The following is a 25,106-nucleotide window of genomic DNA, read 5'->3' on the forward strand; positions in this document are numbered from 1 at the left end:
TGAACCACGGCAGCCTGGTCAACGACTCACCAACAATTTACTCTTTTTTTCCATCCTCTTAAAACGGATCCCCTTTGTCTTTCAGCAGACGCCCTACCACATCACCAGCATCTCACAGCGATATCCCCTCTTACTATCCTCTGCCGCGCAAGCAAACATTTCACGGTGTTGCCCCGCCTCATCTCTAGTTACGGCACCCCCCCTCCCCTTCGTGGCCTCCATTTCGCAAAGACACTAGAGAAATGGCCCAAGCGGACATCCCTCTAACTTCATCAAACCGACCGCTCAGCCTCTGAGTGGCATTTCCTCCTGGCCGCAGCGGCTCTCTGAACCTCAATCCGGGCAAATCAGGCACCTTCATCCCCATCACTAGCCAGTTTGCCTTGCCGGTGTCCGTGGTGGCGGCTCTCTACAGCCGCGCCAAGACTTCTCACTGCCCGACCCAATCTCGACATCGCTCCCCAACTCCGTTGCAATTGCATCGCTTTGATCTCCAACTCGTGGTTTCGCTGCGCTGGGGACGTCCAGATGCGACATCTGTAACATGTCGTCCTCAATATCTGACTCTTCCACCCGCAATCGAAGTGCTTCCACCGAAGGTTCCGAGCTGCCTGAGCATGAACACAAACGTCCAAGGCTGAGTGATACCAAGGCTGATGCAACGCATGTCATGGTCGAGCTACAGCAAACCAACCCCCATCCCGCGCCTTCCATGCCAGTGACAGTGTCTGTTGCGAATGCCAACAACGGTGACGAACGATCTCAAGTTCCAATCCAAACTCCGCCCTTACCTCCCCGCTCTTCCATCCCTCCCGCCGTCATCTCTCCTACCAGCAAAGTCACCATCAACACTCGTCCACTGTCTTCTCAATCCGTTACACAACCCACGACAGAGATGGATGAACCCGACATGCCATCGAATTCGCTCACTTCAGAAGGTCTGACTGTCTGTGGTGATGGTTCTAACCGAACGTCTGTCATGCGGCCTGATTCCACTGAACATCCAGAGACCATCTCTATCCCTTCCTCACCCAGCAAGAGTCCTGAGATCGAGGTTGCTGAAGTTGAGGATTACGATCAAGATCCTGCACAAACCAGATGGACGGGTCGTATCGGCGGAAGTGCTCCCTCATCGGCGCTCAAATCCATTCAACCTGGACATGTTTATCGGACGTTCCCCTTTGCGTCAGAGACTACTCCTGGCAATACTCATCGAATGGTTGCTCGCATGTCGGAGCGATTTCAGCATGCTGGTGCCCAGGACGGAGAGATCTTTCGTCAAGTCAAGAATTGGATGGCTGACTTTGTCAGTCTTTGTGACGAGTTCCCTGCAAGATTGATTGATGAAGATCGAGAGTTCTGGCTGCGACTCCCAGATCTAGTCGAAGGACTTTTGAGACGCGATACAGGTCCCCCTGCCCAGGCTCGAATCGAAGACCTGGTCGACTTCTTTGTTGCCTATGGTCAAATCGCAAAGCTCCTTGCCGATTATGATGTCCGAGTTCTGCAGACACTCTCCGCCGATACAGACTCGCGACGCCTGAAAGGTGTCGGCTTGATGTGCGAGTCGTATCTGCAGCCACTCTCTTGGCTTCTGCAACACAAGATTCCGTTTTATGAAGCGCTTCGCCGTCACGCCAATTTTGGTATCTCTCAATTCATCGCCCTTGTTATTGATAGACTGGGCGATCATTCCACCGTGGGCTTATTGCCTTCCCTCTCAACCCTGCTGTCCGAAATCTGTGCTGTCTTACCCAAGCGGCCGGATTATTACCGATATTTCAACGTCGTGTTGATGGCAACCCTCCATCTCATGGGGCCCATGGCTTGCATTGTCACCGGAGAGCCAGGTGTTCATTATGAAGAGATCTCAAACCTTGATCAGATTCGCGAAACTGCCGCCGAGATCGCCTTGAAGGCCGACAATGCCGTCCAGCAAGCCATTGTGAAGCAAGCTCCTTGGCTCAACCTCGAGACCGCTCCAAAAGTCATTGAACAGCTGGGTCCGCTGATGCACGTGATTGGAGTTGAAGTTCCTCAAATTGGCCAGGACATTGTCTCCACAGCAGGGGTTGGCTTTGTGGATTCCGATTACACAGATCTCAAATACACAATGTCGCACGCGTGGAAATTTAAAACCTTTCGAAAATTCATCACCAACGGACGGATGGAGCTTCGGGTCTATGGTGTTGAACTGATGTCCACTGAACTTATCACAGTCTACAACGAGCATATCAAAGGAAAGACGGCCGCGATGACCAACCCTTTGGTTCGATTCCTGGTCAAATTTATCAAAGAGAATCAGCTTGTGGACTACATTGTGGGCGTGGACTCTCACCCCCAATTGATACGCCGTAGTCATAATGTGGTCGGCTTTCTCTGTGTCTCCGGTACTTACACGGATGCCGATACCGACCTCATTTGGGGAACAATCGCGGAGAGTCAAGATCCGAGAACCGTTCACGAGGTGTTCAACCTTCTCCAGATGTGTTTCAATGTATACGACCCCCATGCACTTTCATACATCTGCCAAAAGTTGCTGGAATACCCATTTGATCGCTTCGATCTTCACGTTTTGCAATTCACTGGGAATCTACTGGATCACATGAGACATCAAGTCGGTTTGTTGGGACCACAACCTGGGCCTATAACCGATTCGATCACGCGGACACTCTGTATTAGACTCTTACGGGAAGCGTCAATGGAGGAATACATGTCGTTGGAACAGGCTGCGGCCATTCGACGGGAATTTTCTCACCAGATGAAGAATGTTTTCTCGCTCGGTCGCGCTGATGCTGCCTTGCTTACCATTAATGATGACGAGAAGAATCAGATTCTCCGTGAAGCCGCGGCAAACCTCAAATCTCATAGCAACCAGTCTACCGGCGACCTTCAAGTCTTGGATTGCTTGTTTTCAATGTTGAGACCAGATACGATTCAGGAGACGCTTCAAAAGTTCGATCTGACAGCACTGCTCGTTGCCGACTTTGCACATCTTCGAGATCGATACGACTCCACGATCGCGAACAATGGTTCCCTGTCCTCGTTTGAGGTGCTCTACGACATTCGTGCAAAATTTCTTCAATATTTGATTCTTTTCGCGCCCGATAGTTTCACGGATGAGCTGCTGGACTTGCTCTGGACATCTTTCATCACGGCAAAACGATTATCCTTGTCGATTCGAGAGAAAGCGTGGGAAACACTGCACAACGCAGTGAGAATGAAGCCGGCCAGAGATGACAATTCGTTTCTGGATTCCATAATCAACAAATATTTGCAATGTCTTGGACCTCAGGATTATTGCGAAAAATTGTTGGACTTCATCAAGATGTCAGTCCTTTACACGATTCGACGCTCTCCACAACATCTTCTAGACTCCGACGATGTCGTGGACATACCTGGAATCGACAGAATCTGGAAAGTCATGTTGGAAGCACCTCCAAACACGATTGAGAATGAGGCCACGGACTACATCATTCAACAATATCTGGACCATAACCTTATCACGCGACGCTCGAAGGCCGTCATAGATGCCACTCATTCTTCTTTGATTGATCGCTGCGTACAGCAAGTTATATCATCAGCCTCCCGACTCAAATCGTACACTGACGGCACCGTCAGTGGTGAAGATGAGCCTATGGTCATCATCGCATCTGAAGATGAGATCCGAGCCGAAGAACTTCGTTTTGATCGATCTTTGTTGTTTCTGAGGAGATTCCTCGAGGGCATGAAGTTACGACCCCGATACAGCCCTGCCCCAGGTGAACAAGCACCCGGTCTTCCAGAATTCACCAACAAGAAGGGTGAGCCTATGGAACTGAGCATACAAATTTGCGCCAGCAAGTACGTCACTCCAGAAATGCAGAAAGTGGTGGTCGGCTCCGAAAACACCGAGGACGAACTGTGGAAGTATCTTTCTGACACCAGCGGCTTCGCACAGTTCACAGTGTTCCATTTCGGACGTCCAATTGCGCTTGCGGACCAGCATAAACCGTTAGGAGAGTCAAGGGTCTCTAAAGGACTTATCCTAGTCAACAGAATCGCCAATTCGCCAGAAAATGTTCCGGCCCGCTCAATTCGAGCTTCTTCGCCGGTTGATAGCAAGATTATGCATCATTTTGATGACCTGTACGGCCTTCTTGATGCTGATCAGCGACTTTCCAGAGAAATATACAGTTTTCTGAGTCTCTTTTCTGCTCAGACGGAAGTTGTGCGCATAATACGATCAAAAGAAAAGTCCCCTGAAGATCTACTGCCACCGGACAAGCCTTTCAAGCTCCTATATTGTGCGAGAGCTTTGCGATCCTGCATCGAATATGAGTCATTCAGCTCCAGTCCGGACACTCAATTTCTCATCTACAGTGTCCAGACTATTGTGACGATTTTACCCAAGTTAGAGCTCGGCAACTCCAATGATGCTTTCCAGATGTCCATTGTTCATGGGTTGGTTGAAGCTCTTCTATTAGCGTTCCGCGCCAAAGTGCCGGCGGAGATCTCACGCGAGTACATTCAAAATCACCCGGAGTTTGCAGTTCAAGCATCGAAGTTGCTACGTTTCTCCTTAGTAAGCAACCACGTCAACATGGATGAGCTTTCAACGTCCGTCATGGTCAAGCTGATCTTGGAGGCTTTTATTGAAGGTTGTCTGCACGATGATCGCATTTGGGATCAGGTCGATTCTGAGATCGGCCTAGAGGAATTGATCATGGCTGCATTCATCGACGATCCTCGTGCTGAGGTACGACATGCCCTTCTGGAAGTTGTGGTTGGCTTGACCGGCGCGGCCGGAACCAAACTACATCTTAAAATCAACGATCCCAGAGCGCCACGATCTCGTTTTCCACCGGCAGCCATTGAAGCGTGTCTATCGCATCTCTGGACCGTCTTGGCTGAACTGTTACCACGTGCCTGTGGACAAGCTGATCGATGTCCCGAGTTTTGTGAGACAATGCTGGCCATCCTGAGGAGAATAGGCAAGTCATTCCCTCTCGAAACTTTGCACCAATACCTTGATCAGTGGACCTCACTTCTTTTGAAACACGAGCATTTTGAGATTGTCGGTCAGCCCCTGAGAGACCACGTGGTGGCATGCCTCACCAAACTCCTCCTTGAATGCTGCAAATTGTCGAAAGCGGCAAATTCTCTTCCGCCCAGCAATCATATCATTGACGAGATAATTTCGCAATTCCTCTTTCCCCCACTCTCCGACAATGGATTCGTTACGGCAGGGACCGTCAAATTACCAGTGTTGGACGGAGTGGTTCGTAACAATCTATACAGTCTCGTTCTCGTCCTATGTCAAGGTCCTCAAGATTTGGCAACAATTGTCAAGAAACTCGATGACGACCTGCTTCCGAAGGACTTTTTTGAACCAATGTTTGGTCATGACCGCCAGAGCCTCCGCACGGACGTTGGATATGCAGGCCTGAGGAATCTTTCCAACACTTGCTATCTCAATTCCCTCTTTGCACAGCTCTTCATGAACGTCCAATTTCGGGAATTCTTCCTGAATAATCCCAGTCTTGATGATTCGAATCAGAAACTCGTCTTGGAGCTTGCAAAGGTCTTTGCGCACATGCAGAACTCTTACGAAAAATCGGTTGATCCATCTGGAGCGGTTGAAGCAATTACGACCTATGAGGGCGAGCAAATCGATGTCTCTGTTCAGATGGACGTTGACGAATTCTTCAACTTGCTTTTCGATCGTCTCGAAGGCCAGATTGATCATCGGACCAGAGGTTTATTCAAATCAATCTATGGCGGCCAACTAGTCCAACAAGTGAAGTCCAAAGAGTGCGAGCACATCTCGGAAAGATTGGAGCCCTTTTCCGCTGTCCAGGTGGAGATCAAAGGCAAAGCTCGATTGGAAGATAGTCTTCGCGCTTATGTCGAGGGTGAAGTTCTCCAGGGTGAGAATAAGTACTCGTGCACTTCTTGCGGCCGCCATGTGGACGCCGTCAAACGTGCATGCCTCAAAGACGTCCCCGACAATCTCATCTTCAATCTGAAACGCTTTGATTACGACATTATGACTGGCATGCGGGCAAAGGTGAACGATGAATTTCAATTCCCGGATACCCTTGACATCGCTCCATATACTCTCACCAGACTCAGCAATGAGGGACAAGCGGGCGAACCAGACTACTTCCAACTCACGGGAGTCATAGTTCATTCCGGGACGGCCGATTCAGGTCATTATTACTCGTTCATCCGCCAGCGACCTTCTGTGAAAGCTCCACAAGATTCCTGGGTTCAGTTCAATGATCAAGATGTGGGCGTTTTTGACCCTGGTCAGATGCGAGATAATTGCTTCGGTGGCAACTCCGAAGCTGGCTTCTATCACATCCCCAAATTCTACAGCGCTTACATGCTGTTCTATCAGAGAACTTCGAGCATCCGAAAGGTCGAGCAACAATATCGCCAACATGATGCGATCAACCCTGTCCGGATTCCTCTTCCCTATCGGATGGAGCAGTACATTGCTCAGCAGAATGAGCTCTTCTTACGGTCATACTGTGCTCAAGATAGTTCGCACGCGCTCTTTGTCCGTCAGTTGCTCGAGCGGATGGGTTCAGGAGTCGAAAAATGTAGTGAAGACCATATCCTCGAGTCTAGCATGATCGAGATGGTCTTGGAATATGTTCGTCAGATTTCCTCCCGTTGGAAAGATTTGCCCTCGGTCGAAGACACTATCAGAGTTCTCGTCCATTACGCGGAGCGTTGCCCCAATTGCGCCAAAACCATTGCCCAATGGTTCACTTCGACCAGAGTCCTGGAGGATGTGATTGTCCGAAGCCCGTACCAAGCGGTTCGGAAATGCTTTGGCAATTTGTTCTGGATTGTCTTCCACCAACTCCATTCCCTCAAACTAGCAATGGGGGAAAACGAGGACGACTATGTTGACTTGGCGACCAGCTATGCTCGATGGCTCTCTTCTGCTCTAGCACAATTGGCCAAATTGTGGGATGTGGTGACCAAGAGTGGCCGATGCTGGGCTGACTATTTTAGCATTTTAAATAACATTCAGAGTCTCGGAGACGAGGAGGTCACCCTTGTTCTGGATGAAGAGTTTCTCGAAAAATGCATTGACGTCGTCATGATGCATCTCAACAACCCCACCGATTTTCCCATTTCTAGGAAATTGAAGCAGCGGTACGCCATCTATCTGACTGCACGGGAGAAAAATCGACCTTTCAATCACGGGGTTCTCATTCGCTTTTTGGTCAATCTGTTGATGCGAGTCGATCTCCACCACATGCCAGAAGGGGATTACCGTCTCTCTGACAAGAAGGTTGGCTTGACCCCGAGTGAACTTGACGCGCTTGGGTTGGCACGAATGCCACCTAACTTGGAATGGATCAGACGGCTTATTGCTGGCCGGCAAAATGGCGCAGCAATTGATGCGCTGGTGGAATATCTGGCCGGCGACCGGAGATTGGCTGGTTCTCTGGCAGAAATCCTTCTCAAAGGCCTGAATGATCGCATCATTAACATTGCCGTGAGCTTTCTTCGGCCTGTTATCATCTTCAGTGAGAATTGTCAATCTGAACATCAAATTCTTGACCTTGTGCAAGCAGCTCTTGAGAGCATCTCAACCGTCGGCGTTGACTACGGTAGGGAATATTTCGAGTTCGTCGACGTTTTGGTCAAACTGGACAATCGTTTCATCGATGCCGAGTCTGGTTTCTTGTTGGAACAGATTTTGCATACCGTCCCTAACTGGGCGCCCACGTTCCTCCTCGCACCGAGCGATGGTCAGAGTAACATTCGCCATGCCGCGGTGGACTTGTTGAGACGGATTTTATTCAATCCTCTCCAAGAAGTTGAGAGCCAAGATCCACAGACCTACACAACGTATCGCAATATCTGTCAAGAACTTGCATCTAACGCGCAGAATTTTGCGCAAAGCACCTTCTTGACTCCTCGAAGCAGAGAAAGTACTATCCTCCAGCCCGGCCAGATTAGTCAACTCATCGATGTAGTGGAGCATTGCTTGCAATTCTTTGATATCGAGAACCCACTGCAGGAAGAAAAGATGAACGAGGTTCAGAATACAATGGCTGCGTTGAGAGCCAAAGCTGAGTCGGTTGTTGAGACGTTGAGCTCCGCTGACTGGCAAGAGAACAGCAGTGAAATGGCTGAACTCAGTGCCGAGGATTATGATGACCCGCCCAGTTCATGAAAGCTCATGACAGTTGGTATTGGTGTATGATGATGGTAATTGGGCAAACCCGCATGGCATCAACTGATGGGAAAGAAAACGAAACGAAAAACGACAAGAGAAATTAATGCCAACGGAACACGAATGACGAGTGACATTCATGAACAATTACGGCGGATTCATCCCTTCACGATCAGGCGCAAGATGAATAGGATTGAACTGGGAAAGAAGAGCAGCCTTCCTTCATTTGTTTTTCCTTTTTCCCCCTCTTTCCCTTTCTTTCTAATGGGGGTTGTTGGCGGTGTTACGGTTTCACCTTAGAGAACCCAGATCGATCGGCCCGGATGGCCAAGCCAGTAATTGGATGGGAGATGAAGGACAAAGTAGTGGCGAAATAAGGCAAGTGAGCCAGCCTTTATTGCTGCGAAGACTACAAGTCTACTTCGGTCCGGCCTGGCTTAGCGACTTAGCATAGCATCCGTGAATGAGTGATTCAGTTCAATTGATTCGATAATTCGCCTGCGCCTCGGGTATAGCAGTATTATTGACGGATGAGATTGTGAAGTATAGAAGAGAGGAGGATCGGATGCAGTGTGAATCTTCAGATATAGATGATCCCGTGATTCTATGTTTCCCTCAGTACCCTTCAAGTATATTCAATTTATGTACTCATTCGCTGAACTCCCTGCACAGCACACACAAAGCATAAAGTATGGAGATCTCAAGATTAATTCTCATAGAGTCTTGACTCTCATCCACTCACCCGTGCCCACACCCAGATTCAATCCGTTACGGCCCCACCACTCTCGCACTTCGCCTTCTCCGCCTCCCCCCACGGCGTCTTCCATAGCTTCTTCGATATCGCACGTCTTGTACTCGACACGCAAACCGGACTTGCGACTGACGTCCTTCCACCACTGCAAGACGCCGGCGTGACCGTTCTTAGTCGCACCCACGAGAACTTGGTTGTCAAAGATCATCTTGGAGCCCTTGAAACTGTGCCACATTTCCAGCACGGGGACGTGGCCGTGCTGCGAGGCCAGGCGCGCCACACCGTCTTCGTGGGCATAGGGGATCCCGCTCGTCTCCCACCATTCAATGCTGTTGGTGCGGCCTGATTGGGCAGCTAGTAAAATCGACTTGCCCACTTTCAGAGGCATTTCGCGCGACGTGCCGGCGAGTTTCTGTGAGTTGACGCGCCACCACTCCAAGACTTCGACGTGGCCTTTGGCCGAGGCGGATTCGAGGGCTTTCTCGGTGTAGGTCAATTTGAGGCCGGAGTTGAGCCACCAGTCGAGAACTTCCACGAAGCCAGCACGCGAGGCGCCGTCCATGGCCTCGGGTCCATATTCCTTTTTAATGACGGCGGGGCAGTCGCGCCACCATTGGAGGATGGCCGGAGAGTTGTAGATTAAAGAGGCTTTATGGGGGAGAAGCGCCAGGCCGAAAGATGTCCAGAAGATGTCTTTTTGTTGGAGGGCGAGGTAGGTCAGGAGGTCAGTCATACTGAAACGGAAGATGAGGCGGGTGGCGATTGGAGAAAGAGTGGTGGGTGGTTTGGAGGATGTATTGTTGGTGAAGTATGTCCGGATCTGGGAGAGGGGCTGAGTGAGGATGGTGTACTCGAGGGAGCGGACTTTGTTGGAGCCGGGCTTGGGCACCAAGGGCTCCCATTCGTGCGGAGTGGGGATATGGGTGTAGATTCCCAAAGCGGTTGCGAGTTCCCAATCACCTAGATGGTCGAGGATGATGGTCCAGACTTCAGGCGGGAGACAGGGTTTTGAAGATGCGGAACAGACAGGGGAAAGATGTGGGATGGAGGAGTGTAGTTTGGGATGCGCCGAGCGAAGGATGGTTTGGGCTTCACTCTCGATGGCCTCGAAGATCTCGTTGGGACCGTCCCATTGCCATTCGATGTCGAGGTCGGCGTCTTCCCCACTGGGGGGGGTTGGTCCGGGCCGGATATGGCTGTGAGGGTCTCGAGCATAGTCCCATAGCGCCGGAGAGAGGACATGCACCCAATCCCATTTGCGTTGAAGTTTGGAGAGTTGTTTCTTCCAGGTTGGGTGTTTCCACTGATCCACGCTCAATTCGGGCAATAGAGCGATTCTTTTTGAGACGTCCCAGCAGCGTAGGACATGAAGAATGACGTCGGTTGTGAAGCCGCTGAGCATTAATGATATCATGCCAGCATCCATAACGATGAACATCAGGTCGGCCCATCGGGCCAGTCGATGTCCTTGCATCATGGCTTGATTGCGATACGGATCTTGAGGGGAGTTTTCAAACCACTGGACATCGTCGACGTTGATTTCTGGGTCCATGTACTGTTGGAATTCGGACTTGGGACTTTCGGAAATGACTCGAAGGTTTAGGTCTGGGTTCTGGAGGAGGTATGGGAGGACTTCAGGCCCTATCTTTTCCGTCACAAAGAGAAGAGCATTCACCCGCCTGCGGTTGAGGCGGGGTTTCGTCGGGACCCCCATCTTGAGTGTGTTCTTTGTGTAGCCTGAGCAGTGAGAAATGTTTCTCTTTTTGTTCGCACCGTTTTACGAGGTTGCAACTCAGGAGGACTTTGGAATGGTGACGGGCGGTGAAAGTCGGTAGGGATGTTGCGGCGGTTGTGGTGTGACCGGAGCAGCGAATGTTTTGGAGCGGACTGGTAAGGCTTGCCGGTGTGTCGACACGGCTCCTTTGTGCTGCCGGACTCTGGATGGTAGTATTTATTGTGAGAGAGGAGACTCAAAGGAGTACGGTGCGTGTCATTGTATGGGCCTTTGAAAGTTTGAAGTGACCGCATATTTTCTCGCTCAGGCTCACGTTCCCACGTGGCGGCCAATGATTGCAGACTGAATTCCCAGGCATTTGATCACCACAACTGCGGATGGCATTTCCGATTCGACTGTCTACCATCCTCAATAAACTGGGCCCTATCCTTCTCGAGTTTTGAAAGTTCTCCCGTAGGAAATTTGCAACGAGTCGCACGGCTGCATCCCAAAATGCCTTTGACCGATGTTGCATCTTTCGCGCAACATCTGCAAAATTCTAAACGCATCGTTGCTCTCTTGGGGGCCGGCCTATCTGCTTCCAGTGGCCTCCCTACCTTTCGTGGTGCTGGGGGGCTTTGGCGAACCTACGATGCCACCATGCTCGCTACCCCCGAAGCATTCCAATCCGACCCAGGTTTGTCCTGGCAATTCTATTCCTACCGACGCCACATGGCCCTCAATGCCAAACCAAACCGGGCTCATCTTGCGCTGGCCGAGTTAGCCCGGCGAAATCCCAATTTCATCACTCTGAGCCAAAATGTGGATGGTTTGAGTCCGAGGGCCGGTCACCCTGCCGAACAACTCAAACTTCTTCACGGAAGCCTGTTCGATGTCAAATGCTGGGATGAGTACAATTGCGGATACAGTCGCCAAAATGATTTCACCGATCCCATAGTCCCTGCCTTGGCGCTTCCCTCGGACGAAGTTCCAGGAGGAGGGTCTGATTCTCAATTAAAAGCAGCAGTGGAAAAGAAGAAGCATGCGTTGATCAAAGGAGCTGACACGTCAGACATCAATGTGGAGATACCCGGCCTCAAGCGAGAGGATCTCCCGCAATGCCCGTCGTGCCAGAAGAACCTTCTCCGACCCGGAGTGGTGTGGTTTGGAGAGGCCTTGCCTGAGGATGTCATGAACGACGTATCGGCATGGTTTGATCAACCCGAGAGAATTGATCTCATGTTGGTGATCGGCACGAGTTCCAAGGTGTACCCGGCAGCGGGATACACCCAGATGGCACGACAAAAAGGAGCCCGAGTGGCAGTCATCAATCTAGATCCGGCAGATGCCAAAGCCCTCGCCAAGCGAGATTGGTTCTTTCAAGGAGATGCCGCCGTGATTGTACCAGACATTCTGAAAAGCGTGATTGGAGAGGTAGGGGAGTTTAAAGACGAAGATACAAAGGGCCCGACGCCGTAAAATGAACGTTCAAGTGTTGAATGGTGCCACGGTACTGGAACTTTGATGCTCCTCAGCCTGCTCTGCAGCCCGTATCCAAAATATGGGCTGTCTGATCACCGCTCATGCAGCTGAGGCCCTGGGAGATACTTGGCAGCTGTGGCAATGAGATCGACCGGTCAGACTGCGTCATTTTCGACCTGGGGGGCCAAAACGCAGTCAACAGTTTCACATCCACAACCTTTGTCCAAGAGAACTTCCATCGGACTCCCGCTGCACTGCCACTGATTTACATAGATTCGACCACATCCATCATCCCCTCGTACCGGCGACCTGGTTCGGCCACGAAAAGGTCCCTTCGACAGGTCCAGACAACTCGGCTCATCCTGTCGTATCTATCTCTGCGGCTGAGCCGGCCCTTCAAGCTCCTCCGCCAATCATGCTCCCCGCCTGGCAAATCATCATAATGCCGTCTTTCTGGACATGTTCTATGGCCATCCCATTCGTCCTCAGCTTCCACAAGGCAACCAACAGCGGTGTATCAGTCTACGGTACCTTGCAGGGACGTGCTCGTCTGTCCCATTGGTTGTTTGTTTAGTAACGTCGTGGAGGTTTCTATCTATCTCAAGACGGCTCCTTGCATGGCCATCGTGCTGCAGCCCACTGTCATGGAAAATAGTTTCTATCTACTGTAAGTCTCATCGCAAATCCTCCTTTCTTTCTCAATCTCGGCGGAGGATCCTCTGGAACGAGCATGCTAGCTCTCCGGAATATGAACCACCTGTTCTATTCGCCATGACTTCCAGCAATCCCTTCTGGTCATATTTCACCCCTCAACCCGGCGACATGGCTCATAATTTGGCTGGCCGTCTTCAAGACAGGCTGGCCCATGGAGATCATATGCGCGTTCCTTCGCAGGAAGACGTCCAGAGCTATTCTGAACCCACCCCGGCCTCAGAGTGGTCACAGGTAACCTTTACCTACGACACCTCCAAAGGCGCCAACGTGACCAATCTGAAAGATACCAACTGGAACGAGAAGCGTTCTCGTCCGCACTCCAATAACTGGCCTTTAACCGACAAGTACTATTCTCTCTCCGCGGGTGGTCACGAGCTCCGGTGTTCGACCGGAACATTATGGAAGACAATCCTCCTCCCCTCTGCGACAATCGTCCTCCCCATGGCCTTTCTCGTTGCTGGCTTACTAGCTTTGATCTTCGGCTATAGAGTCAAATCTGACAACAGTTTATTCGATCAAGTCTCCAATTCCGATGCCTTGAGCAACCATGCCGTCGTCCTGGTCAACTATTCAGCCACCCGGATTGTATTTGTTGCGTCATGGGCCTCCACCTTGGCTCCTCTCCTCGCCGGCTTCATCATGAACCTAGCCAGCTTTCAAGCCGCTCTGGTCATGTATCACGCTTCGTCCGGTACCGATCAGCATGATTTACCGACTCCTTATCAATACAGTCTTCTCGTCGGTCTCTGCTTGGCTTCAATAGGCAGACTGACCAGATACTTCTCCTACTCCGGCGAAGACGGAGTGGTTATCCCCCCGGTCCTCAAACGAGCAGCTCGTACGCTGGCCTTAACGCTCGTTCTCGCATGTGTCGTCTTCGGAGCGGATACTGCACTACACTATACCACCAGCACCATCAACTTCGACCAAGTCTCCATCGAATCGACAATGCATGCCTACGGTCGCGGTCTATCCTCCGAATGTCTCTCTCTCAACCGCTCCGACAACTATGGCCTCCCCTGCTCTCGTAACGGAGAAGCCGCTTTAACCGACTACGACGACTATGTCACAGGACAGAATCAGATCTTCTTCCTCCAGCACGGCACATCCAACGTGTCCGAAATCCGCCTCGTCCAAGCCCAAGACCCCGACAATGCCTACAATGAAAACGAAAAGGTCGCTCTTTTAATCCCCCCAAGCACCACTTTGTCTCCTTTTCGAGACTTTCGCGCCGAAACTACCGGTGTCATCACCACCTGCGCCCCCATCAGTTCCGAATGCGCCTGGAAGGTCTGGGGCCCCTTCGATCTCTACAGCCAATTCAACTGCAGCGACAGCTTCTGGGGCGTGCTCGGCAAAAGCGCGAATCTCAGCGACACAGGCACCGAAGTCACCGACGTGGACGTACCCACTCTCGGCTTCAAACCGAGCGCGGCACTACAGTATGGGTTCTTCATGGACAAAGACCTGAGCCAATCCTATGATAGTGCTGGGACTTTGGGACCATTCATGCCGGACTCCGAGCTCATTAATCCAGTGTTCCTGGGGGTTGCTGCACGATTTACCTGGGCCTCCCAACGCCCCGGCGTCAACATGTCGTCGGACCCAGGGGTGTTTCAAGGTCCGACGTCCAACATCGACGTCGTCTTCCGCTGCCAATACACAACCTACGCCGCGGACTACAGCTTTGTCAATTCGACAGCACAAATCAACAGCCTCACGCCTTCTCCCAACGGCACCATCGCCGAAATCTTCCACGGCTATAATCTCGCCAAAAGCTTCAATGCCTTCGACAACAACCTGCAAGATTTCATTCTACAGGGCGCCCTACAATCCGACCCAGTCGCCATGGCCGACAGTTTTGCAAACAGCTATTCGACGCGCATCATGAGCGTCATCGGCCCGTTTCTGTCTTCGCGGACAAATCGCCAGGAACAAACACGTACGCCACTGCTAGTCGCTAAAGTGCCTAAAGCTCCACTCGCCATACTTGCGGCTTGCTGTCTGGGTTATGTGATTTTTGGGGTAACAGCGGCGATATTGGCGCACCGCTCGCTAAGCGACGTCGATGTGCGAGATCTCGCCTTCCGCTTCTCCCTGCCTGCGCTGGGTTTACATGCCTTCCGCGACCCGAACACGGACAATGCGGCTGTTAAAGTTGATGGTGCGGGACACCGTGTTTTCAATGAGTCGAAAGTCCGTAGCGAGACGATGAGGGTTGCTGTCGAAGGCGGACCGAAAAGTGGGTTTTTCTTGAAGACTCTGGTGTAAAATGCACCTCCTGAAAACAGAGAGATATTTGACAACGTCGATCGATCGACACGTCTGAGCGTATGAGACGAGGAGATGTGGGTGGGATCTTGCAGGCGAGATCTTACGCCAATTTACTCACCTCTTTTCTTGTCTCGAAACTTCGTTTCTCAGAAGTGGTGCAGTAAAGCTGATGAAGATTCAAGTCCCAGATTTTCACGGTGAGCCAGATTGCTTTATTTCACCGCAATTCTTGATTGGAGGAGGTACTAGAAAGGGAAGAAGAGAATGTGAGGGTGGTGGATTGATCATTTGATCATTGACACCCCTCGACATCTTTTCTTTTTTTTTTTTTTTTTGGAAAAGACAAAAGCAAAAGACTAGAAGGGATACTCTTATTACTTATCTTGCCGTTCGACATTACAATATTGAACTTGTACATACTGATACTCATACCTATCAGAGATATCTAACTAGGTATACCAGAGCCAAAGACTCGGCTCTTCTTTCTCCCCCCTCTTTTGACAAAGAGAGATAGAATAATCTCAATGAGAACAATCGAGTAGGTATGGGTCACATAGACTGATTCTCCGGCCACAACTACAGCCAAGGCGAAAGGCAAAGAGGACCGCATCCATATGGCTGACGGGCTCACTACACGGATAAATACAAGATATTAAGTTTGCTGGGGTGAAGTTCGAGAGAGGGCTGGATTCCGGAATAGCTGAGCCAAATAGCGTAGATTGTTGTAGTACATCCATTCCTCCTTTCCTCCTTCCCGTCTTGATCGCTCGCAAGTCTCACATATATATGTATCTTGTTGCTATGGTTCCAAAAATCCCGACATATTCTGGTCCCCTGCCTCAGCGGTGACTCCGTACCCTCCGCCCTTGACAATTAATAGCCCGCTCTTCATCTGTATAACAGCGGGTATCAATGCACCCATGCGAAATGTACCGATCCTTTCCTCTCCTCCCTCTCAGGCAGTCCCCAAGAGCCTTGCTCTTCTTGTCAGCATTTCATGTTTCTAATCGAATGGAGATCACAATCACGACTTCGTCCCCGTAAGAACTGGTAAACCTTCTTCCAAAGGCGTCAAGAACTCCTCCTTGACAGCAAGCGCATCGATCCTGGCCATGAAGCCCAGACCCAACATGATCTGTTCCTTCTCCAACAACTTCGACCCATCAATGACTTGGAAACTGTGTTTGAGGGTCTGTTCTTTGCCCTTGGGACCCACGACGACAGGTAGAGTGATTTCGAATATCTTGAGGTCAATGTTGGCGGAGATTTCGCTGGCGCGTTCGAGACCCTGCACCAAGTCCATGGTGATAAAGCTGTCGAAGACGGTAATGTTGATCCCGGCAAGGACTGAGACGGGATCGCCGGCCGCGGTTTCAGTCACCATGGCAAGAACCTCATGAGCTGGAGGAGCGGCAGGTTCTTGATCCGTTGAACCTGTGCCAGGGGTGGTGCAGCAAATGGCTTGAACATAGGCCGGGCAGTCTGCCTCGCAATGGCATGGGCAATCCAGCGGGCCGGCAGGTCTCCACCAAATGTGGTCATTCGTGTCGACGATGGGCTTTTGATCATGCGAGTCTGCTGCTCCTCCTCCTTCGCGTTCGGAGGTTTCGTCTTTCGAATCTTTGGCGGAAGAGCCAGGAGTAAAGCAGCAGATGGCCTGAATGTTTCGTGGACAGCTGGCTTCGCAGTGACAAGGGCACGCCAGCGGAGGGATGGGGAAAGGGCGGAAGACGGGAAATCCGTAGGAAGGCCGGTCCGCCGCGGAGGAGTCAGCAGGTTCAGAATCCTTTTTTCCTCCCTTGGGTGGGCGCCCAGGCTGGAAGTTGGGACCATGACCTCCGGCCACGAGACAACAAGCAGGATTACAACCGGCCGCGCAAGCATAGCATTGAGGAGGGCAATCTGCGGAGAGGGGTGACCCGTGAATGATGTCTTTCCACTTGAAAGCATTGTCGAAGACTTTGTCGATGCTGAGTGCTTCTTCGGCATCTTGAATGATTTCGTCAAAGACGGGTCTTTGCCGATCCTGGTCCTGATATTCGCTGAAGAGAGATTTGTATTTCTGAACTTTAGTCATATCGACACTGGAGTCATCCATGGTGTTGGCGACGACGTGTTGTGATGCATTACTTGCATCTCCTGCGGCTAAGACAGAGGCTAAGAAGAAGAATGAGGCCACGAAAACTTTGAGAAGGTTGTCCAATGCCATTGCGACAAGCAATTTGACTTTCTGCAATTGGTAGGAGAGCTTTGTATTGATTTGGAGAAGGATGAGAAAGACAAAAAAAGTCGGACGATGAACGAGGGCGTCTCTCAGGTTTTATCAGAATCTCAGGATTGAGAATCCGTTCAAGTGAAAGCGAAAGGGCCAAAACACCGTACTCTTTCTTGGAAAGAACCTTCGGAGTTCGCAAAGCTTCAAAAAGGCCTGAGACACCTGAGAAAGATTTTTGAATCTATATAACACGTATTGGTGCAGGTATGAAATGTGATTGGGCACCGGGAGCTGAGGGGTGGAGGCTGTGCCCTAGGAGAATGGTATCTAGTCGATATCAGCATTTCTGTATCGCATTCCAGTGTCAGGGGAGCTCTCTGCCGTTATGGGGGATAAGAGGCCATAAGGCAACCAGCAGGGAAAAAGGAGGGAGACTTTGCAGCCCCCCGGGTAGCTTCAGCCGCAAAGGCCAGAGATCAAATCAGGGAGAGTAAGCGACGATGGAACCCCCACTCTTTGGTGGTCAAGCCGGTGAGAAGCTTCACCGTTGGACATTATCGGCGACTAAAAGAGTTCTGGTCATGATTCCTGGGGCTGAACTCAGCTCCCCGGGGGGGGGAGGTCGGTCATCAGCCAATCAGGACGAGCCGCAGAAAGGGCGAGGAAGTGGTGTCGCACCGGACCCAAAAGGACTGCGGTTCTTTTTAGTTCCCGTCAAGAGACGATCGAGCTGGACTTGTCTCCAGTAGTCGAGAACGCCTCGACCACATCATGTTCCTACTCGTCCTCGAAATTTGCCTCCTCTAACTCTAAGAAAAAGGTGGGAGAAACTGCGTGTTTGAGTGTCGAGAAATTTTCGTCAGACTTTACGAACCGGATCATGCCGAGCCGGTAATACGACCAGCTCGCGTACGCGTAAAAAGGGGAAAAAGGGGAAATCAGAGGAGCAGTAATGCACCAAGAGATGAGACACATGATGACAGTCAGGATCTAGATGCGTTTGCCAAATCTAGTAGCTTACAAACATGAAAAAATGGCAGTGTGAGTAAGATAGTCGAGTCTCGGTGAAGCAATTTATTCTCCTTTATCTTGCTGCCTTGGAAATTCTTGACGAAGGGAAAGGGAGTTGTCAAACAAGGGGAGAAGGCTCTGTGTCGGCCATTCGCAGAGAGACTGGGGTTCTATTTATATTGAGCAGCCTGTGCACCAGCTGCTTCAGTGCAGATTTCAAACTAGATGAAGCCTAGGACCGAAATAGCATACTGAGTCATGCCTCAAACCCATCTGATAACTTCGACTCGCCATTATATGCCCCGAAGCTCGTTGAAGGTGTGTGCCTTCTGCAAAGTGCTACTTAAAAGCCCAGCTCCATTCCTTTGCAGACACTCTGCCCGGACTTTTGCCATGATGGAATAACAAATTTTTTCAACGTGAAAACAAATCCCATAACCCCCGCTCCCTGATAATGCAAGCTGTCAGTCATGTGTCCCTCAACAAAACGGGGTATCTCAGAGTCGTCAATCGTGTCTCATGGTCGCAACCTCAGCTAAGCGTCGGAATGAAGGGGGTATCAGTAGTGGTTGCACGTTGACCTAGCCAACAGTGGCGGCTCGGCGATAGCGCTCAACTGGTTGAAGGCATATACCATTTCGTAGGTGACATTCCCGATAATATCGATTTGCAAACGCATAATTCTCGTCAGGTTTGGTGATCTTGAAGCTTGTAGATATCTTGCTCTTTCGCCGAAGGAAGGCTATAAGTAGCGAAGAGCAAACGAGGAAAAGAATTCCAATGCAAGCAAGATATTGATTCTGGTTGAAGATTTGGAGGCTCCGCTTCAATATAGCTCGGGACTGGCCTCCCACTCGTCCAAAGGAAGTCGAGAATGTAGCTCGGTATTCCGCGATGCAAGATATGACGCTCTCGAGGAAAACTAAGGCTTCATTAGAACTATCCCGGAGCAGACCGTCTCCCAAACATACCATATATAGCCATAAGGCTGTATGGGTATCGTCTTGGTTTCCAGAAGTATAGCACGATGGAAGGCATGGCAAAGACACCCAGCAAATTCAAGTGAAGATGCTCTAGCATCTGAGAAGGAATTGTCATGAGGCCAAAAAAGGCGCTGAGGACCAAAGACGCTTTCTCGACCTGTGTTAAAGCTTGGTTTACGTTCTCGAGTCTGGACGACACTCGATCGGCAACGACGCTGGCACTGTCAAGTTCAGATGCTAGAGATACTGAAGAATCTCTCATCTGCTGTCCCCAAATTAAATTGGCTTTCTGGGCCTGGGAGAGTTCCTCGCTCAGCTTCAAATGTTGCTCTGCGTTTGATAGTTGCATCGATTGAGCGGCGACAATCTGGTGCATTTCGGCCTTCACTCGGTAAAGTAGTTCATCGACACCCTGCACCATGGTCAACTTGCGTCTTTGTGAGGAGGAGCCCGAACACACCTGCACAACTTCACCTGCTTGCAGATGCTTTAACGCCTGCACAGTGGCCACGGCGAGTTTATGCATATTATGCATATTTTTCTCTTGGATGGCTGCGACCTCGGCATTGTTCTGGCTAATTGTCTGGATGGCTTCGTGCAGCATGTTCCTCAAGACGGTGAAATCGGCCAAAACATCTCCAAGAGCCTATTGATCGATCAACCACCGAGATATTCTCTACGATGGTTCTGAAGAAACTCACTGCACGAGTCTGAGTTATGTCCGCCCCAGTACCGGCCACAGATAGCTGCAGCGCCTGGGATACATCTTCCAAACCTTTTTTGGCCATGCTCATAGCATCGCGAAGGGCACTGAGTCCGGTCTTGTGCTGTTGGTTAAGCTCATCTCGATGAGCCTGTTGAAGCTTATTAACCTTTCTGGCGTCTTCCTCCTGTTGTCTCAGGAAACTCTGCCACTGAGATCGAGTGGTTTTCAGCGTATCGCGAAACTCTGGAAGAAGCTCAAAGAGTTTCTGGTAAGAATGAAGTGCTTCTAATCTCGTAGCTTCCAGGGTGCCGGCTTGACACAGGGTATTGGCGTTCTGTCTGCTGTTGCTGTAACTTGTCCAGTAGTAATGTTTAAGCATCAGGGCCTCGACGCAGGACGACAGAGCCTGGCCACCGACCACATCGATCTCATTGTGCGGCCGTTGTGGGACATCCAGGATCGTCTTGCATGCGGCAGGAACTGCTGCTCTCCCTTCGCCCGTCTCACAAACAGCCACTCTCACTGCATAGACAGACTTGGCTCTCTCGAGAAGTTCATGCTTGCCCTGTCCCTCGGGGAAATCCTTTCCGGCACCCTTGCAAGTCATTAACAGCTGAGCAGCTGCGGCTTGGTGACAGGTGGACTGGGTGACGAGATTGTCGATGAGGTGCATGGCCTTTTCAAGGACTGGATCTTTGTCAAGATCTCCAACGGCTAGGAGATCGGTGAGGTTTGGCTGGAGGTCATTGTAGGCTTTCCTAAGGCCATTCCAACCGAGATCGGCTGCCAAGGTTAGAGTGATCTCAGGTAATCTTTTGCTGATATAAGGGCCTTACCGCTCGGGAATGACTTGACTGGGGTGTGGTCAGCAAGAACGAGACTTATGGCGACGAGAATATTAGCGAGCGAGAGGAGTCGAAACATGGCGGCAGAAAACATGTTGTTGGTATCAATCCGCGAGCCGAGTCAAGATTGTGCTAGGGAGCCAAGAGCGAGTAAGGAAGAGCAAGGCTATTGGATAATTAATGGAGACGGGGGCATGTGAATGATAACTTTTGTGCGAACATCTCATGGGGGTTTGACAGATGGAATTCATATGAGAGACTTGCAGGTGGTCTCACCGTGACCAACCACACTCACCTTGGATCAGATGCCGAGAAAAGGTGCATGCAGTTACATGACTGGATTGATTGAAATGCGGAAGGCTGAGAAGAGACGACAAGCTCTCGTCAATTCAACACATCCAGCTCCGGACACCAAACTCTGGCTGTGATTGTGCCATTCGTATTCTCCCTCTTCGTCTTCATCTCCTCTCAGAATGACTCGGAAACTGAATGCCTTCCCCAACCAACTCGAGTCTCTTTGGACCTTCATGTTTCACCGTGGTGCTACTCGTTCACAACCATTCCGCAGCGGCCTCTCCCATCTCCCAACACGAAACGAGCTTTTGATCGAGTCTTTGCCTCCTCTATCCATGGTTGAGCTTGTCCTTTGGTCAAAACACTCCGAAATGCGCTTTCACGGGGAAAAGAACATGCTTGACAAGGAGGGAACGCGTCCACACCAAGGCCACCGCCAAAGGTGACCTCGAAAATGGGTCGATCCAAGCTTGGCACGTGATCAAAGATGCCAAACCGAATTGGGCAGCTTTCAAATGATTGAACTACTTTCTGGAGCCAAAGAACACATGCGGTAACAGCACCCTTTTGTGGACGCAGTTACGACATTGAAGACACACAGACAAGAACTCGAGAACATAGGGCCGACGACACTGAGGTGACCTTGATTTACCAACCTGTCTCTGGAACAATTGCCCAACGTGCGACACGATTGAATTCTATAACCTCCTTCGCCCATGGCATGCACTGGCTTTCGACCTTCCCTCCACCGCCTCGTTCGTGATGCCGGCTACTCACGCGAAATCCCTTCATTTCTTGTCCCTGCAGTCTCTCAACGCTGGACCTCAAGAAACAACTCGACCGTCGCCCATGTCCAACAATCACGAATTGGCAGATCACCCATCAACATCCCACCCGAGGTCTCGTTAAGATTCTACGATTTGCCCAAGGGAAGCACGCGGAGTAGGAAACCAGACACGCCCAGTTCAGCGCTCGAAGTTACCGGGCCTTTGGGTAATAAAAGCACCCGAAAAAAGAGCAGATGCAGAAAGAATCAATGGCTGATCTTGAGCGAAATTAGGACAAATGACTGTACCGCTACCCCCCTACCTGAAAGCCGAATACGATGAAGATGCCAGGAAGATCAATGTCAGTGTAAATGATGCGACAGAAAAACATCAACGAGCAATGTGGGGTGAGTCCACCATATTTTTCACCGGCCTCTTGCTCCCTCCGAAATGGGGACTAACACCTGTTCTTCTTTCTTTACAGGCACTATGCGGGCACTCCTGCAAAACTCCGTCTCCGGCGTCTCAGAAGGACATGTGTGTATCCTGCGCATGGTGGGCGTCGGATACCGAGCGACGGTCGAAGATTCGGCCGTAACCAAGCAGCCAGAATACCCGGGGCAGAAGTTCGTGAACTTGAAGCTGGGATACTCGCATCCTATCGAGATGGGGGTGCCCAAGGGCGTCAAAGCCAGCGTACCTTTGCCCACGCGTATCTTGCTGGAAGGCTGTGATAAGCAAACCATTAAGCACTTTGCGGCCGAGTTGCGCAAGTGGAGGAAGCCGGAGCCGTACAAGGGGAAGGGAATCTTTGTCAATGACGAGACTATTCGGCTCAAGGCTAAGAAGATTAAGTAGTCGTGGTAGTGTGCAGCTGGAAAGTTTGGGATCTTTCTACTGATATATAAAATCCGTGCTTGTCTATAAATCCGGCCTGATTCTTTGCTCGTTGACTCGTTTAAGAACTTTTTGCTCTTCCATTTCCCATACGAGGAAATCCTCGAATGAAGAATATGCAGTCGCAGTCGCCAGTTCAACATAATAGCAGCTCCAAGAAAAGGTGGCCCTGGTTTCTCCCTAGTGTCTATTTGGCGCTCAAAACTTCCTGGACAGCCTTGAGGACCTCGGCATGAACATTGGCAGGCGTAGCAACGACACCTTTGTTCTCGACGAGCGTACGTCCCAGGGAGAAGTTGAGCCTCTTGCCATTGACGTCTGTAACTTGGCCGCCGGCCTCTCGCACAATGAGGTCTCCCGCGGCATGGTCCCAGATCTTCTCGATGTAGTCCTTGCGCACGGGCAGGCGGAGGTACAAGTCTCCTGCACCGCGGGCCACGGAGCCGTATTTTGCCTGGCTATCCATCTGGACCGGTTTGCCTGTGATGCCGAGTTTCTCGGCGATGAGGGCGTTGTCACCCTTGGAGCTGTGACCGGGCTCGACGCTCTCGCACATCACGGCCTCGCTGACCTTGGAGATCTTGCTGACGCTGATGGGTTGACCGCTCGTCACGGCGCCGCGGGTCAAAGGCTGCGAGGTTGCGCCCTCGCCTTGTACCGCGGAAAAGAGCACGCCTTTGCCCTCGGTGTCCGTGGCAGCGGAACCGATGTCCTCGGTCAGGGGCGCGGTATCGTCGACAGGTAGGTTTGGGCAGCCTAGCACGCCTACTTTCACGTCGCCGTCGACGATGAGAGCGAGACATACGGCATATTGCCCGCCGCGAAGGAAGCCCTTGGTGCCGTCGATGGGGTCCAATGCCCAGATGCGGCCTTTGTTGCCGCCAGCGCTGTTGCCTTGGTCGATGGCGCTGAGCATTTCGTCTTCAGTCGTGAGGGGGCCGCCGAGCAGGGCATCGCTCTCGGGGTTGCTCAGCTTGGCATCCTTGACCAGACTCCAGATTTTGGAGGAGAGTTCCTTTTGCTCGCGCAACGAAGAGGCTTCTTCCTCGCCTACGACCTCATCTGAGGGGAAGTTGTGCTTGACGGCGGCGATGATGAGGGCCTGAGCACCAAAATCTCCAATGGTCACGGGCGATTTGTCGTCTTTGGAGACTGTGCCTTTGGCCTTTTCGTGGAAGACGGCCTTGGTGAGGATGGCCGCCCGGGCAACGGCCAACTGGGCGACTTTGAGTTCTTTCTCGTAGGCCATGGTGGCGGTAGTGTTTATGTGCTTGTTGTCAATATTCTTCTCTTCGGTGGTCGTGTGAGGCGACGTGCCTGTGAGAGACCGATTGCCAAGGCCGGATATGAAGCTAATAGGAATAGGCGAGTGGAATTGAGAGGTCAGGGCCGTTAGACGAGGCAAGATGGAAGACGAATGGCGAGGGGCCAGGATGAGGGCAATGATCACGACGGCAATGGAGCAAACGAGGACCGGAACGACTCGACGGCGATAGTGGAGATTGTTGGGATGGAGCAGAGCAGATTTCATGTGGAAAAGAAGACGAGATAGAAACTTACGGGCTGTGAGAGTCCGGAGTCTTACTCACCGCAAATTGTTGTAGAGTACTAGAGCAGGGGTTAGAGGATCCCAATGCAGGGCACTCGCTTGGCGAGTTTATCGGATTTTAATGCTGTGCCGGCATCGATCTTTTGATCATGTCTCGCGGCCTTGCAGCGGTGACAATCCAATTGAAGAAGCCGTGGTCTGGCCTTAGGTATACATCTGAGTATTATATCTTCTGGACCCAATGCCATCCTCAGATTCCACCATTCATCCTGACTCATCCTTGCAACGATGATATGATCACGCAATCCCACGACCAAATGTTGACATGTGTCAGGAACCCCGGTGCCCTTTCCGGCAGGCATGCCAGTGACTGACATGGGTTCAACGCCCCATCTATCTATCGTTGATCGCAGCTCAAAGTCGACAGACGGAACCAAGCCACAACCGGTTCGTCGACGACAAAGAGGGCAGGTCCCATATGGTCCACGCTTTGACAACCTGTGGCTTGAAGGAACGGGCATAGCAAAAGCCGTCTTTTGAAATCTGCACCAGCGCCCGTCTCTATCCGTGCCGTCGTCGATTCGATACTAGTCATCAATAAACAAATCAACATTGTCGAATTCAAGATGTTCCGATATCTTGTGTGTTTGCTCACTCACCCCCACTTGGTTCTGACCACCCTCGGGTTATTGTCGTCTGATTATGCAAGGCCCTCTTTTCAC

At 51.1% G+C, this 25,106-nt stretch overlaps 8 protein-coding genes across 8 annotated transcripts; 4 read left to right on the plus strand and 4 right to left on the minus strand.

Moving 5' to 3' along the window:
- Positions 1-544: 544 nt before the first annotated feature.
- On the plus strand, positions 545-8,182 carry Z518_03729 (uncharacterized protein; the record flags this gene model as incomplete). The annotated part of the gene is made up of 1 exon (XM_013417439.1): positions 545-8,182. The coding sequence occupies one exon, from the start codon at positions 545-547 to the stop codon at positions 8,180-8,182; it is 7,638 nt and encodes a 2,545-aa protein (XP_013272893.1).
- A 713-nt stretch (positions 8,183-8,895) lies between these two features.
- On the minus strand, positions 8,896-10,647 carry Z518_03730 (uncharacterized protein; the record flags this gene model as incomplete). The annotated part of the gene is made up of 1 exon (XM_013417440.1): positions 8,896-10,647. One exon carries the CDS (start codon positions 10,645-10,647, stop codon positions 8,896-8,898), a length of 1,752 nt encoding a protein of 583 aa, XP_013272894.1.
- A 513-nt stretch (positions 10,648-11,160) lies between these two features.
- On the plus strand, positions 11,161-12,126 carry Z518_03731 (uncharacterized protein; the record flags this gene model as incomplete). The annotated part of the gene is made up of 1 exon (XM_013417441.1): positions 11,161-12,126. One exon carries the CDS (start codon positions 11,161-11,163, stop codon positions 12,124-12,126), a length of 966 nt encoding a protein of 321 aa, XP_013272895.1.
- A 774-nt stretch (positions 12,127-12,900) lies between these two features.
- Positions 12,901-15,114, plus strand: Z518_03732 (uncharacterized protein; the record flags this gene model as incomplete). The annotated part of the gene is made up of 1 exon (XM_013417442.1): positions 12,901-15,114. One exon carries the CDS (start codon positions 12,901-12,903, stop codon positions 15,112-15,114), a length of 2,214 nt encoding a protein of 737 aa, XP_013272896.1.
- A 1,027-nt stretch (positions 15,115-16,141) lies between these two features.
- Z518_03733 (uncharacterized protein) lies at positions 16,142-17,326 on the minus strand (the record flags this gene model as incomplete). The annotated part of the gene is made up of 1 exon (XM_013417443.1): positions 16,142-17,326. The coding sequence occupies one exon, from the start codon at positions 17,324-17,326 to the stop codon at positions 16,142-16,144; it is 1,185 nt and encodes a 394-aa protein (XP_013272897.1).
- A 1,598-nt stretch (positions 17,327-18,924) lies between these two features.
- Positions 18,925-20,971, minus strand: Z518_03734 (uncharacterized protein; the record flags this gene model as incomplete). The annotated part of the gene is made up of 5 exons (XM_013417444.1): positions 18,925-19,265; positions 19,315-19,738; positions 19,787-19,972; positions 20,028-20,815; positions 20,869-20,971. The coding sequence occupies 5 exons, from the start codon at positions 20,969-20,971 to the stop codon at positions 18,925-18,927; spliced, it is 1,842 nt and encodes a 613-aa protein (XP_013272898.1).
- A 916-nt stretch (positions 20,972-21,887) lies between these two features.
- Z518_03735 (uncharacterized protein) lies at positions 21,888-22,796 on the plus strand (the record flags this gene model as incomplete). The annotated part of the gene is made up of 3 exons (XM_013417445.1): positions 21,888-22,164; positions 22,232-22,345; positions 22,423-22,796. 3 exons carry the CDS (start codon positions 21,888-21,890, stop codon positions 22,794-22,796), a joined length of 765 nt encoding a protein of 254 aa, XP_013272899.1.
- A 226-nt stretch (positions 22,797-23,022) lies between these two features.
- Positions 23,023-24,366, minus strand: Z518_03736 (3'(2'),5'-bisphosphate nucleotidase; the record flags this gene model as incomplete). Its single annotated transcript, XM_013417446.1, has 1 exon — positions 23,023-24,366. The coding sequence occupies one exon, from the start codon at positions 24,364-24,366 to the stop codon at positions 23,023-23,025; it is 1,344 nt and encodes a 447-aa protein (XP_013272900.1).
- Between the last annotated feature and the right edge of the window lie 740 nt (positions 24,367-25,106).

Source organism: Rhinocladiella mackenziei, assembly GCF_000835555.1.
Source record: "Rhinocladiella mackenziei CBS 650.93 unplaced genomic scaffold supercont1.3, whole genome shotgun sequence".
NCBI classification, from domain to species: domain Eukaryota; kingdom Fungi; phylum Ascomycota; class Eurotiomycetes; order Chaetothyriales; family Herpotrichiellaceae; genus Rhinocladiella; species Rhinocladiella mackenziei.